Here is a 12877-nt window from a genome sequence, read left to right on the forward strand (position 1 = left end):
GGCAAGAGATTTAATTAGATTATTGCTTATAATTGATTATTTAATTATAGAACTGTACGTTTTTTAAACAAATTATACGAAAACGTAAGTAAGGTATGAAGGGGTGAGAGAAGTTCGCCAGTCGCTAATTAACTGAGAGGGTTGATATGAGCCGTCATTTCGACGGAACAAGACTACGTTATAAAGTTGGTAAACACTGGTTCATTTTTATTATTGCAAATATTTATATAACAGTAATCATTTAAAAGTGTCTGAAGTCTTTCAATCGCAATCGCTGTGGTCATTTCGTGAGAAAACACACGATTTAAAAATGCACGATATCTGTCAGATACCTTGTTTATTTATGAGAATAATGTTTAACAAAACATATACAAAAAAGAGCTCAAGAACCATAAACAGTTGTTACGTTATGATTGCTATGAATCATGCTTATTAGAAACAAGTGGCCGGTCGGTTTGTTTTTATGTACACAAGAAATAATAAGAATAAAAAGGTAGCAATGTACCTGAAACCAAGTAGTGTGAAGCGATGTAAACGCTAATCACTATTTAATTATGCGGAAGTTTGCAGTCGAAAAGAGAAGAGTCAGTGCGATGGCGCCTCACATGTTTTTGTTTTAACCCAGGAGAGTGGAGTTTTCAAAGGAATATTGAGAATATTTCGAATAAAACCTAATATATCAACTCTAAGAAATAATTTAAAATACCCAAGAACTTGTGGCTTTTCAATTATCATTTCAGTAATTATCTATTTCAATAATTATCGAAATCCACGAACATGGGAGGCGTGTAAAATTTTGTAGATTGTTTTTTGATAAATCGTTGCGTTGTTGAAAGGAGCACATAATATCATGTTATCATTTGTAGATATTTTGTCGATGATTGCAGAGAACAGTGGTTTATAGACGAGATTTGGACACCTTTTTGACGATTAACTTTATTAGTTCTTAATACTTTATTAGTTCGGCTGATAATTTTCATTCAAAATAAGTATTAAACTGTTTTATTCAAAAATTTACCTGCATATTTCTCGTTAATTAAACGTATATTAGGTTGATTATTCACTTCTATTTATCCCCCAAAGATTTTTAAATGTGTTGTACTCGCATAAAACTATAAACACTAATAAAATAAATAATTATACAGAATCAAAAACAATCGAGTTTTCCGGTGCCATAATAAAAACAAAACTGTACGTAGAATAAACAGAGGAGTGAAAAGGGGAAGGGGGAGGAGGCAGGGGCTCGGCTAAATTTATTCGGAAGCTCTAAATCCTTGTTTATATGATAACGCAGTAATTCATGCTGAAACCACTTGGACTGGGTCTTTCTTATAACACAATCGAGCACACAAGTGGATATCGGCATTACTCCATAGTTAAAGGAATTTTAAGTTATTCCCTGAAGGTCCGCAGTAGATAACGCTAAGGGCTACATTACTAATTTAAATTATTTTAGAAAATAGTCTTATAAATATGATGGTAATTGATTCCTTTCGAAAACTTAATACATTTTTTTTCATAAATTACTGACAATAACAATATAATAATTGATAATTATATTTTTACAGAATAATTTACTACAGAACTGTCCATTACAAGTACGATGTATTGCGGATCTCAAAGTGGTGGAACACAAATGTGCGAGTTTTCACCTCGTAAATATAAGTAACGGCGCGGAGCACTCTTCTACTAATATTTCTCATAAAACATTATTAGGCGTTTTAACTACATCTACGATGGCGTAGAAGATATCTATTGGAAATTTTAATTATATGTGCACGTAAATCATTCCATAACTTTGGAAATAACAAAATATATATATTTTCCTAAAAATAAATACGAATCCAGTACGGATCATAACTTATTCATACTGTATATATGATGAATGAAACACCAATGTTTCGCTGAAATAATTGTAGAAACAGCATTTAGAGTTTGTTATTTCAAAAAAATCCTTCAAACTTATTTTAATCAAATTCCCAATTAAAATCTGAAAATATTCGCACAAAAACTTTTTGTGACAAGCCAAAACTCGCATCTTTTTCCCCGAATCTAACAATTAAATAAAATATCAGTTTTGACACTTGACAGATAGTTAACAATATAAAAGAAATATTATTTCTTTACATATTTTTAGAAAATAAACTTGTGATACGCGCCGACAATAGATCATATTATTATGCCTACATTTTATCTGTCGTAGCAATATCGCTATACTCAAACTAATTCATATAGGACCTTGAACATATGATATACCTAAGCCTTCATCATTAATTACTATATCTAGTTAATCCGTGGAGTAGTTTCTATTATATTGATGTAGCGACCATTTACTTGAAACTTATTTTATGAAACAGTTATGCTTCAATATGTCAATAATGCTGTAATAGTGGTAAAAAAGCTGTTGGTTAATTGGGTCATAATTCGTATACGACAAATCTTGTGAAAGTAGATTTCGTTACATGAACTTCCAACTCGGAACTCGCTCGCGACCTGAACTGATGACAAATGAAAGTCAATCTATTTCATTTAATGTTAGGAGTTCGTGAATTCCTTCACTTTTCACCCCGACATCTGCTACTAATGTGCCCTCACTTTAATATGAGGCTTTTCCTCATTTTTCACTTTTTATGTTCTTTAATGAAATTATTTTCGGAAAATGTGAGTTTGGGCTGCGTAATAATGTTCAGAACTGGATTTCAGTTTCATGCATTGCTTATGATTCTGATTCACGAAAAGAGAATCATGTTAATTACTACATTGAATATTTAAATTATACTTTTGCTTTTTTTTTAAATCGTGGTCAGGGAAAGACTTTCCACATCATGATGACAGATTTGATTTAATATTTAGATGTATTTGAAACGTTGTTTTTGTCGGTGACTCCTTTATATCCGTTAAGACTTTTTTCTTAAAAATATTGATAAGTTTAATCTTATATTATCATTATCATACCCAGTTCCAATAAATTTATCTGCGTAAATAGATAAGAATTCTTATAAATGGTAGATGAATGAACCTTAAGATTGTTTTCTTTAAAATTTATTTATTTATGTATTTATTTATAAGTAATCTTACAGCTAACATACATAATATTACAAAACAAACACTAATCAGTACAGAAAGCCAAAACAGATTACATAGATAAACAATATTATATACGAAAAATAAAACAAATAAGCGCATTAATAGACAAAACTATTTAAAGAAAACTGAAATTTAATATTTAAAACAACAAATAATACTAAATATTTCGAATCACTACCTAAACAAAATTAGAGTCTTGCCTCTTCAAATATTTTCTCACATGTTCTTTGGTGAGGTGGAAAATATCAATCTTCCAATCTCAAAATATTGATAAGTTTTATCTTATATTGTCATTATGATACCCAGTTCCAATAAATTTATCTGTGCAAATAGATAATATGAATTCTTATAAAAGGTAGATGAATAAAAGAATTTGAGATAAATCATTTCAAGTAATATAAGTATCGGTACCATATAGTGAAATCTTATTCGGTAAGATGTACATAAGACCAGTATTATTAGTCCTGTTGACCTGTGCCGTTATAAGTATTTGTAGGGCAGATAACTTAACAGTGGGGAGCAACATAAATGGTCAACTGATTCATATGGAAAAGGTATCTTTGTCCGCTATTCCTTTTAAAGTGAGGACCAAAACTGTGTCGTATAATGGACAACAATTAATTAAGGTGAGTCCAAAGATAATGAAATACTGACATAGTTTGAGTTTTAAATAAATTAAAAATGTTTAGATGTTTGCGAATCAGTGAATTATTTGAATATTAAAATTAATGTGAACTATTTTCAGGGAATATCAGCCATAGACCTTGAAAAGTCAAAGACTAAGGTGAGCATCATGGCTGGAGGCATTAACTTTACATACGTCACTCTGCGCTTGAAGAGTGAAAGAGGGGATGGACTCGACTATCAGATACAGATATATAGGTATGTTTAGTTCTGACCGATACAATTTTATAAAGCAGAAATATTTATAAACACCGTTTTCATTCTGTTAATATAATTTTTAAAGTGAAGTACTCGTGTTATCATTTTTAGTCAATTCATAAAACACATAATCTGTTATATTCATTGTCATATTAAGGTGTGTCTTAGATAGACATTTCAATAAAAAACCAATGCAACATAACAAAAAGTCAATCCTGATGTATTGTGTAGACAATTCGTTTATAAACAAACAGGCTACGGTTCAATATGAACGGCGAATAAATATTGCTTCTATTTTACATTAACTAGGACGTAGCGGAATATTAATGAAAGTTCCGAAGATTGAATGAAAATTCAAAGCGCGGCGGCGATCGAGCGTCGCATATTGGTCAACGATCACTGATGCGTTCACCGTGCTATAGCCGAAGAGCGTCATGTTCATTAAAAAACCTATTTATATGCTGCATTTTTCATTTCAATTAGCTAGTAGATCGCGGTAAGCTCACAACCCGTTCCGTGCGTCCCGTAACTTTCACGGAAATTTGTTCCGTGTTAGTTTGGTTTGCCTCTTTGGATAGTATTTTGAAATCAACTCGATGTAAGTCAAATCAGGTGAAAGGACCTCGAGCCTTTCTAATAACTTAAGACCCTTACTAAACTTAGTTTATAAAGCAATTTAGATAGTGATACTCAGTAAGTATTTCCACTTAATTTACATACGGTTCAAAGATGAAGCTGACTTCGCGGTCAGCTCCCGCGCTATTGTGTTGACTTGAGCGTTGAATATGCAGCTGTAGGCGTGGTCTAAACTCTTGTAAACCTTTGTTTGGCGCTATATTGGATCCCGGCTTAGCGTCCACACCGAATATTCAGTGCGTGCTGTTTAACCCAGTTGCCGCAAAATCATCGATCTAGCTTATACTTAGCGCAGTATCCGCGACGCAGTCCAAAAGATACGCCTTAAAAATTCACGGTTCATTCTAAAAGACCACGAAGGAACGTTTAAAAATTGCCCAAGTACATTTAAGTCTTAAATCAGAGCTCTAGTATGTAGAGCAAGTCTTCCCCCCGGACTCGTAAATCTCAAGTCTCGTGCGTCGCGCGTGCCCGATAGTCTCCCTCGGCAACAGTAGGCCCTGACACATTGTCCCGCTCAACGGACAACGACTTATTGAGAATATATTAGTATGTATTTGACATATATTTAAATGATATATTGGGAACAAAAGTAATAGGTTAACTTTTATTGTAAAAACATTCTTATCTATTTTTCAATCAATTTTTAAAACTCACTTTAAACAGACATTAGAAGAAATCAGAAACAAAAAGAAATGAAATACCACTGTAGAGATAGTTAATAGATGGCACAAGTTAAGAGTTGAAAACGCTAGCAACTTGACCTTATAAAGCTCAATCTCGGCTGCGAAACCAAAAGAGCTGTCGCAAAAAATATCATTTGAAACGCCAACAAAGAATACTCGTTTCACATTTGCGCTTGCCTCCGTTCAATTGTCCTTACATTTTACATTTCTGCATCATATTCTGTCGTCGTTGCAATGAAAAGTAAAAACATTGCAGATACAACCCACCGCGAGGGAAAGTTAACTTTATTTTTTAGCACTTAGGGCTCGAATTGAGTAAAAGATATTCTCAAAATTCAGATGCAGAAAGACGAGAGTGGCTGTGCTGAGGTGGAAGCTAAAGTGCGGAATAAAAGTGACGAAACTCAAAAGAAATAAACTAGAAGTGAACAGTGAATCGTATTTAAGGATATCGGTTACGGAGTTCCCTTTGAATTGATGTCAAAATGTATTGCAGATGAATTTAGCAGCGAATTGAAAGGATTGCAGCTTTTTCATTACAGTTGAGTCGTTCGGCGGATTGTATTGATTTATTTCGCTGTTTGTGATTCAATGAAAACATTGTTTCTTTAAACTGGTAGATTTGTTATTTGCACCAAAACTAAAACAACACACATTACCAACTTATTAAGTATTATAAATGCTAAAGAAGTAACAATATATAAAACGTAATTATTCAATTGAAAAAAAATATTGAACGAAATTTCTATTCAAACCGCGTAGTATGTGTAAACTTAAAGGCTGTTTTATGATTTTTTTGAACATGATACCTATATGATTTTATTTGCGCTGAAGGTGTTGAATATATTTATAATATACTATATTACCTATTGGTAATAAAGAAAAGGCCCTGTTGGGCTCTGACAAACCCAAAAAAAATATACTGAGGCAGGGCCTTTGGCGTGGGGCTAATAGCAATCGCTGCTCTCGCTACGTAGTTGATCCGGCACTAGTTATATTGACCATTTTCAGAGGTGAGGAAGTGAGGACCCACTCATACTCATATAGAATAAACGGCGGTAACTGCTGTCGTCACTAAAGCGGGTGAAGGAACACGCATGGGTTAAATCATAAATATTGCTAGCTTTAAGTGTATTATTAAATTAAGTTATAACCATCAACACTATGCAAAGCGAAATTTTCACGTTAAATGTTACTATCTATATTAAATCAGTTCAAGTAAGGGAAGCTGCATCATTACACAGCATGTACAAGTTCAATCACTCAATTACAATAATAATTATCATGATAAGTAGTGTAAGGTGTAAGTATGGCGACACTTACCCAATTCTTACTCCTATTCTTAATAACTTTTGGTACAGATATAAAAGAACACAAGGATAACGATGATTATTTAGCCTACACGCAGTTAAGAACAGGAGCAAATAATGACCGATCTTAGTTATAAGATCGTAGCGAACAGTAATAACAAAGTTCAGCACAGGCTGGTACAAGACATTAACTATTACAATGACGTACGCCGTACGCATGACCATTCGCAATTGAGCACTAAATTGATTTTAGTGAGCATAAAACGAAACAAAGTGACATATAGTGCTCGCTCAGCGACGTGCTAATAAACACAACGGCCGTGTTCTCATGAAATATTTCGACTAGATAACGCGTAGATTTATTGGCCATTGTTTCCCAAAAAACCTATAATCGTGTCGGTGCTTTCGATTCATCATTGTGGGAAAACATATTTTGATTTTACTTCAACAAAAAGTTGGCCGTTTGTTCGGTACTCCGCAGTTCAATTGTAGTTTCCGAATCGTAAATAATTTTCAGTTCGGTTGGATTAAAAACTTATCGTAACCAAAACAGAAATATTCGTCGACACCGTTTATTATATTTATTATGCGAAAATATTAAAACTTTAATTTTTTATCTATACCTAAATTATATTATTAGGTAGGTAGGTATTGTAACTTTTTACAACAAAGAGACGGTATTTACGAGAACATGCATATGTAATAGAATAGAGAGATAATGTACAGAATTACTGATATTCATAAAATGTAATTTTTCCATTTTGTGGAGGGTAATGCGTAATTTGACACGTCCAATCGCCACGTTACATACACGTTATGCTTTGCTTTGTATCGCTGTGTGCGTCTACAGTCGTAGTAGTTGTTTCGATATTTGCTCATTTTTATTTTATTACTAGCTGCCCCCGCGAACTTCTTTTCGCCGTGATATGTTTTTTACTTAGCCTGCCTTTTTAGCAGCTTGAATGTGTATGTGGATATAATGTTAGTTCTAACAAACATATGGAACATTTTGCTATGCTACCCCATAGAGACTGTTCCCTTTTTATGGATTAAAAACCTAAGTAGTTTATCTGAAAAAAGTTTAATTTAGATAAAACTTATTTTTACCAATTTTCTCTCCATAAAAACCTTCCTCGGAGTTTATGCTATTAATAAATAAATAAAAAATACTCGAATTGGTCCAGCCGTCTTCGAGTTCTGCGCTTAGCAACATATATTGCGATTTATTTTTATTTATATAGAGACCTTTTGTGTTTGTACGTAAATACAAAGTTAATATCAGTTTAACATTCTCGTTGTTCCTGTATTAAATCTTCCTTTTTTGGTATTTGTTTCTGGGTCTTATTTAGTTTAATTGATTATTAAAGGATATATAGAGATATAAACCTTATTGTATAAAACTTATTGTTAGAACTACCGATCCCCTTTTCCTGGTAAAATTTTAGGGTTTTTATTTTAAGCCATGGCGTAGAGCATATATGGACAACCACCGGCCCGCCAAAAGATTTATTGCTTTTCAATTATTTAAAACTAGTTTATTTCAGATTATTCCTTGATTTTGCCTATATAAGCGGGTGGATGGCCCGAACGTTACTTCAGTTCTATTTGAGCTACATCCTAGCGAACTGCTCGAGCCGTCAACTTGCTATGTGACTTTGTGTGCATCTTGAGTGGTTACTAACTATAGTTTGTTATTAAGTTGTTTGTTATTATGTTTATATGTTACAAGTTTTGGCTTGCAATGGTCAAAATATATTGGAGTATTCACTGATGGTGCACCCTCTATGGTCGGCTTACGTAAAGGTTTTATCGGAAGTTTGAATGAAAAAGCAACAGAATTAAATGTGCAAAAAGATGATTTAATAGTCCTTCATTGCATTCTCCACGAACAGAACTTGTGTTCTAAGTTTATTCGACTCCAGAATGTTATGACCCCGAGGGCTTAACCATCGTCAGTTCAAGGCGTTTTTGGATGAAATGTCAGCTGAATATACGTCGTAACATATTATTGTGAAGTCAGGTGGCAAAAGTAAAATGTTGAAACGGTTTTACGAGCTTAGAAATGAGATAGCAGACTTTATGAAAATAAAAGATAAACCACTATCTGAATTAAGTGACTCAAAATGCATTTCTGGTCGAACTTTCAGGCTATTTGAAGTGGCTCGCGGTTCACTATTGAAAACTATCGCCCAATATCGATACTTAACATTTTTAGTAAAGTCTTCGAATAGGTAATTTGAAAAGCCATCTATATTATAATAAATAATTCCCTTCCCATTGAACACAATATTGTTATTAATAAAGAACTATGTACCTACTATAAAGTATGGAAAGTGGATCACAGGTTTTTCATCAGGTGAGCCTCCCGCTTGCTCTCTTTTAAATTAATAAAAAATCAGCATGCACATGCTGATTTTTCAAAATAAAATATAAATAAGTGAGGCGGTTGGTACTATAGCATATGATTGGATGTTTTCTTTCATAAAAGTAATATTTTGATGCAACCAACGCCAACTCGTATTATATGTTTAATATAATAATAAATGGCGATAAAGATAAAATTTAGCTTTTCCTTACCTGTTTACCCATGCAAAAGAAATTTTATTCAATTGGGAATGATTGCCGTTGGACACTTTTATAATATGCACGTAGTACTACTACCACCACCACAACTACACCTACGTGTAGTTTTATTTTTTATGTCAAAAATGAATCAAAGGACATATCACACTGCTCTCTGTAAGCAAGTCAGTGAGTAGTTATTACTATTACAATCAACAAATGGGTTAAACATTAATTACCGCTGAACCTTAATTTCAGGTAAACTATTTAAGTGAAAATATTTTAGGACAGGCCCTATAAGATGAGCAGGATTTAATTCGGAAGGTACGTCTCGCCATGCTGAAGTTATTTCTTTTATCTCACTGCTGCAAATTCTGGCCAAATTATTTGAATCTTAGTGACCATAATACAACACCGAAGTCACACCATTTTACTGTCCGCGTGGGTGTACATATGATTGACTCTGAGACCGATTTTGTTGCTAACTGTTCTCACATAAATATTTGCTCCATAACTAATTTGCAATGCGTCGCTAAAAGAGTGTAATTCTTTGAACTGAGCTGAATTCCCTTTTACTATTCTCGGAATATTTAAATCTTTAAGATACTTTCAATTATCTACAAATTTTATCCATTCTACTTTTATCGTCTCACTAATAGGCACATTCTTACCAATTCTTTGCTGCCTATAGACCTTGCAATATAATTTTAAATATTAATGACTGGGTTTAAGAGTCGTAAAATGTCATGTGGAACATGGTGTAATGGTTGCAGCTCCTTACAAACGTTGTGTAAAAAAAAAAAAAAAACATGGCGATTAAAAAGAGTGGCGGAGAGTTTATTGCCAGTTCTTCTCTTCCGTTCTACGCCCTTGATTTGAGAACTGGCAGTAAATGTAAAATTAGAAGCATTAATATTTATTTCTTTAATGACGAATCACAAGTGTACATTGTGTTACCTACGTGAATAAATGATTTTTGAATTTGAATTTGAACGTTTCGATCTAAGCAAGAGTCAGCATAGTCTAATAATGGCGGAAGGATTGATCAAGCCTGTGAGGCTTAGTGCTAATGGAATGAAATTTACTAAGATGTCGACAGATAGGCTGTTGCTGCTGTTCCCATGTTAGCTTATGTATGATACGTAGTATCATTTATATATCATTTAACCTTTTTCACGGAAAGAACAGACTGGCTGTTCAAAAATTTTCTTAATCTTACAAAATAAGTAGATTGATTAAATTTATATGTTTTTATTGATATAAAAAAAATTTCAAGTAAGTATTTTTATTACAAACGAGCGCTAATCCAAGAGTTGAAAGAGGTAACCCTAGCGAAACCAGCAGGGAAACCTCGTTGACAACCGGCGGCGGCACCGAAAGATGTAATACCAATCTGTTAGAAGAAAACAGCAATTAACACAATTAATAAGAAAAATATGTATGCTTAATAAGAGTTTAAAATCGGCGACAGCAAATCATACTACATAAGAACGTACCAGTTGGTTATTGACGACAAGAGGACCACCAGAGTCGCCTCCACAAGTGCTGCGGCCGTTACTTCCAGAGACACATATAGTGGAGGCAATGACTGGACCGGAACCGTAAACTGCAGCGCAGTCCGCATTGGAGATGACAGGAAGATTGACATGTCTCAATTGCTGGCTGGTACTAATTCCTCCCGTCACAGCTAAATTTTACAAATTCGAGTCAGTCTTAAAAACGAAACATAGATCTCCTAAATTTTTATCAGATTAATAAAGTGGTTAACTTACAGTCGCCAGTCCTTCCGAAGCCACAGGCCTGTGCCTGTACTCCAACAAACGCGTTATTGCCACTGGCGAGGCTGATAGGACTGATCACATCTGAAATTTTTGTTTATGTTGTAAGCAAAGCTTTCAGACTAGATATATATTCTATTATTTTTATAAACGAAGCAACTAACAATGCGTTGGGACTCAAAACATCGAGCTGTATAAGTCATGTTAGAAAATCACAAAAGTTTTATTTAAATTTCAAATTAATAATTTTACTTACTATTGGTGTTGACGTTGGGGAGGACGATGACAGCCACGTCGTTACGGAGAGATTGCGAGTTGTAGCTTTCGTGAACGAGAACGTTGTTAGTTCTTATACGGTCACCACCAGAGAACAGCCGTAGAGAACCAAGAATTACGTCCAGATGATGGCCTTGATGGCGATTCGTAACCCAGCAGTGAGCAGCTGTCACAGCGCGATTTCTAGTAACGAGAGAAGATCCACAAACGGACTGTCCACCAGTGGTCAAGGTGACAAGTAGGCCTCCCTGGTTTAAAAATAAATCAGAATTAGAAGTTATTTCTTTGTACCATTCTATTATAGTTAATGAACGACTCTTACAAAGTATGGAAACTGTCCAAGGGTGGCCAGGGATCCTCCAGCTATTCTGGAGCCGTCGAAGTCAGAGGCAGCCTCAGCGGCCTTGATGCGTGCGGCCTCAGGAATACCGATCTGCCCATGGTAGTCGGTAACGATCTCTTGGAACTGGGGCTGGGGTGCAGCTAAAGCCGCAGTGACTCCGAGGACTACCAGAAACAGCTTCATTGTTCTAATATGCTGCTTCAAACTGTTATATTGCCTTATATACACATAGGATAAGCCAGATAATTAATTAATCGATAATAGTTTGTATTAATCTTATCAATCGTTACCTTCGAATAAATAAATATATACGTAATAATAGAATCACAACGTTGTCTGCTTGTTGTAGCGTTTATTTTTTTAAGTTGATATTTTTTATTGGCGTGTTTCAACAGACAGAGTATTTATGTCTAATGAATACTAAAAAATAAACATAAACTTCTATTGTACATTAACAATTTAACTATGTTACTCCAGATACGTTTTTAAAGAAGATACCCACCAGCAGTATTTGAGCGGAACAAACGCAGGCTGCAATTTCCCCGTACTAGACTATCTAAAGTTAGTAATTCTTTTTTGGGGAAAGGGATACTCTTCTTTAATAAAATCCCAGAAGCTCTTTTATCACTGCCTTTCAATAAATTTAAGAAATGTATTAAAGAAAAGCTGTGTAAAAAGGCTTACTATAAAGTCAACGATTATCTAATTGATAAAAGGGCCTGGGACTAGTGCTAGACAGGCTACTTCTAATTAATTTGCGATATTTGTTATAAATAAGTGTTGTTTGATGATTTGCTGTTTTAAAAGAGTACCGAGAGTTTTTTACGCCGGCTTTTTCTCTCGGCCTACACCCTCTGTCTTCTTTGCCGATGAGTAGGGATGCCTTCAAATTTAATGACGTGGAATAAGTGATACATGTATCTTACGTTCCATAATAAACATATTTAATTTAATTTAATTTATTTAATTTAATTTAATAGTTGTGGTGCTAACGTCGCATGCTTCGTATAGGCTGGATCCAGAAGGTCCTTAAACGAGTTGGAATGTGGAAAAAACTGACGCAGAAAATTAAACATCGGAAAGTTGTGTTGCGCCATGACGGCTACCACCTCCTTCAATTATAATGGGTAAAATCCAGGGTAAACGGCGTGTTGGTAGAAGGAAGAAATAATGGATCGCAGCGTTAGAGAGTGGACAGGTATTGCGACTGCGGAAGAGTTGCTGCATCTGGCATAGGACAAAACGCGCTTTAAGAGTCTGTCGGCTAATTTCCAGAGGTACTAAAAGAAGAAGATACGTACTTATTGTGTATTGTTT

At 34.3% G+C, this 12877-nt stretch overlaps 1 protein-coding gene across 1 annotated transcript; it reads right to left on the reverse strand.

The window, feature by feature from the left end:
• Positions 1-10398: 10398 nt before the first annotated feature.
• LOC125060494 (brachyurin-like) lies at positions 10399-11769 on the reverse strand. The gene is made up of 5 exons (XM_047665439.1): positions 11540-11769; positions 11198-11465; positions 10936-11025; positions 10660-10850; positions 10399-10556 (listed from the first exon to the last, which is right to left on the reverse strand). Exons 1-5 carry the CDS (start codon positions 11741-11743, stop codon positions 10452-10454), a joined length of 858 nt encoding a protein of 285 aa, XP_047521395.1. The 5' UTR covers positions 11744-11769; the 3' UTR covers positions 10399-10451.
• Positions 11770-12877: the final 1108 nt, after the last annotated feature.

The sequence above is a fragment of the Pieris napi genome, chromosome 21, assembly GCF_905475465.1.
Source record: "Pieris napi chromosome 21, ilPieNapi1.2, whole genome shotgun sequence".
NCBI classification, from domain to species: domain Eukaryota; kingdom Metazoa; phylum Arthropoda; class Insecta; order Lepidoptera; family Pieridae; genus Pieris; species Pieris napi.

Bases quoted from the DNA above. Each gene is read 5' to 3' on its own strand.
- LOC125060494 (XM_047665439.1), bottom strand. From the start codon at position 11,743: ATGAAGCTGTTTCTGGTAGTCCTCGGAGTCACTGCGGCTTTAGCTGCA. The intron at 11,466-11,539 runs GTAAGAGTCGTT...TTTTTAAACCAG, and splicing joins TTGGACAGTTTCCATACTTT to GGAGGCCTACTTGTCACCTT. The intron at 11,026-11,197 runs GTAAGTAAAATT...CAAAAATTTCAG, and splicing joins CCCCAACGTCAACACCAATA to ATGTGATCAGTCCTATCAGC.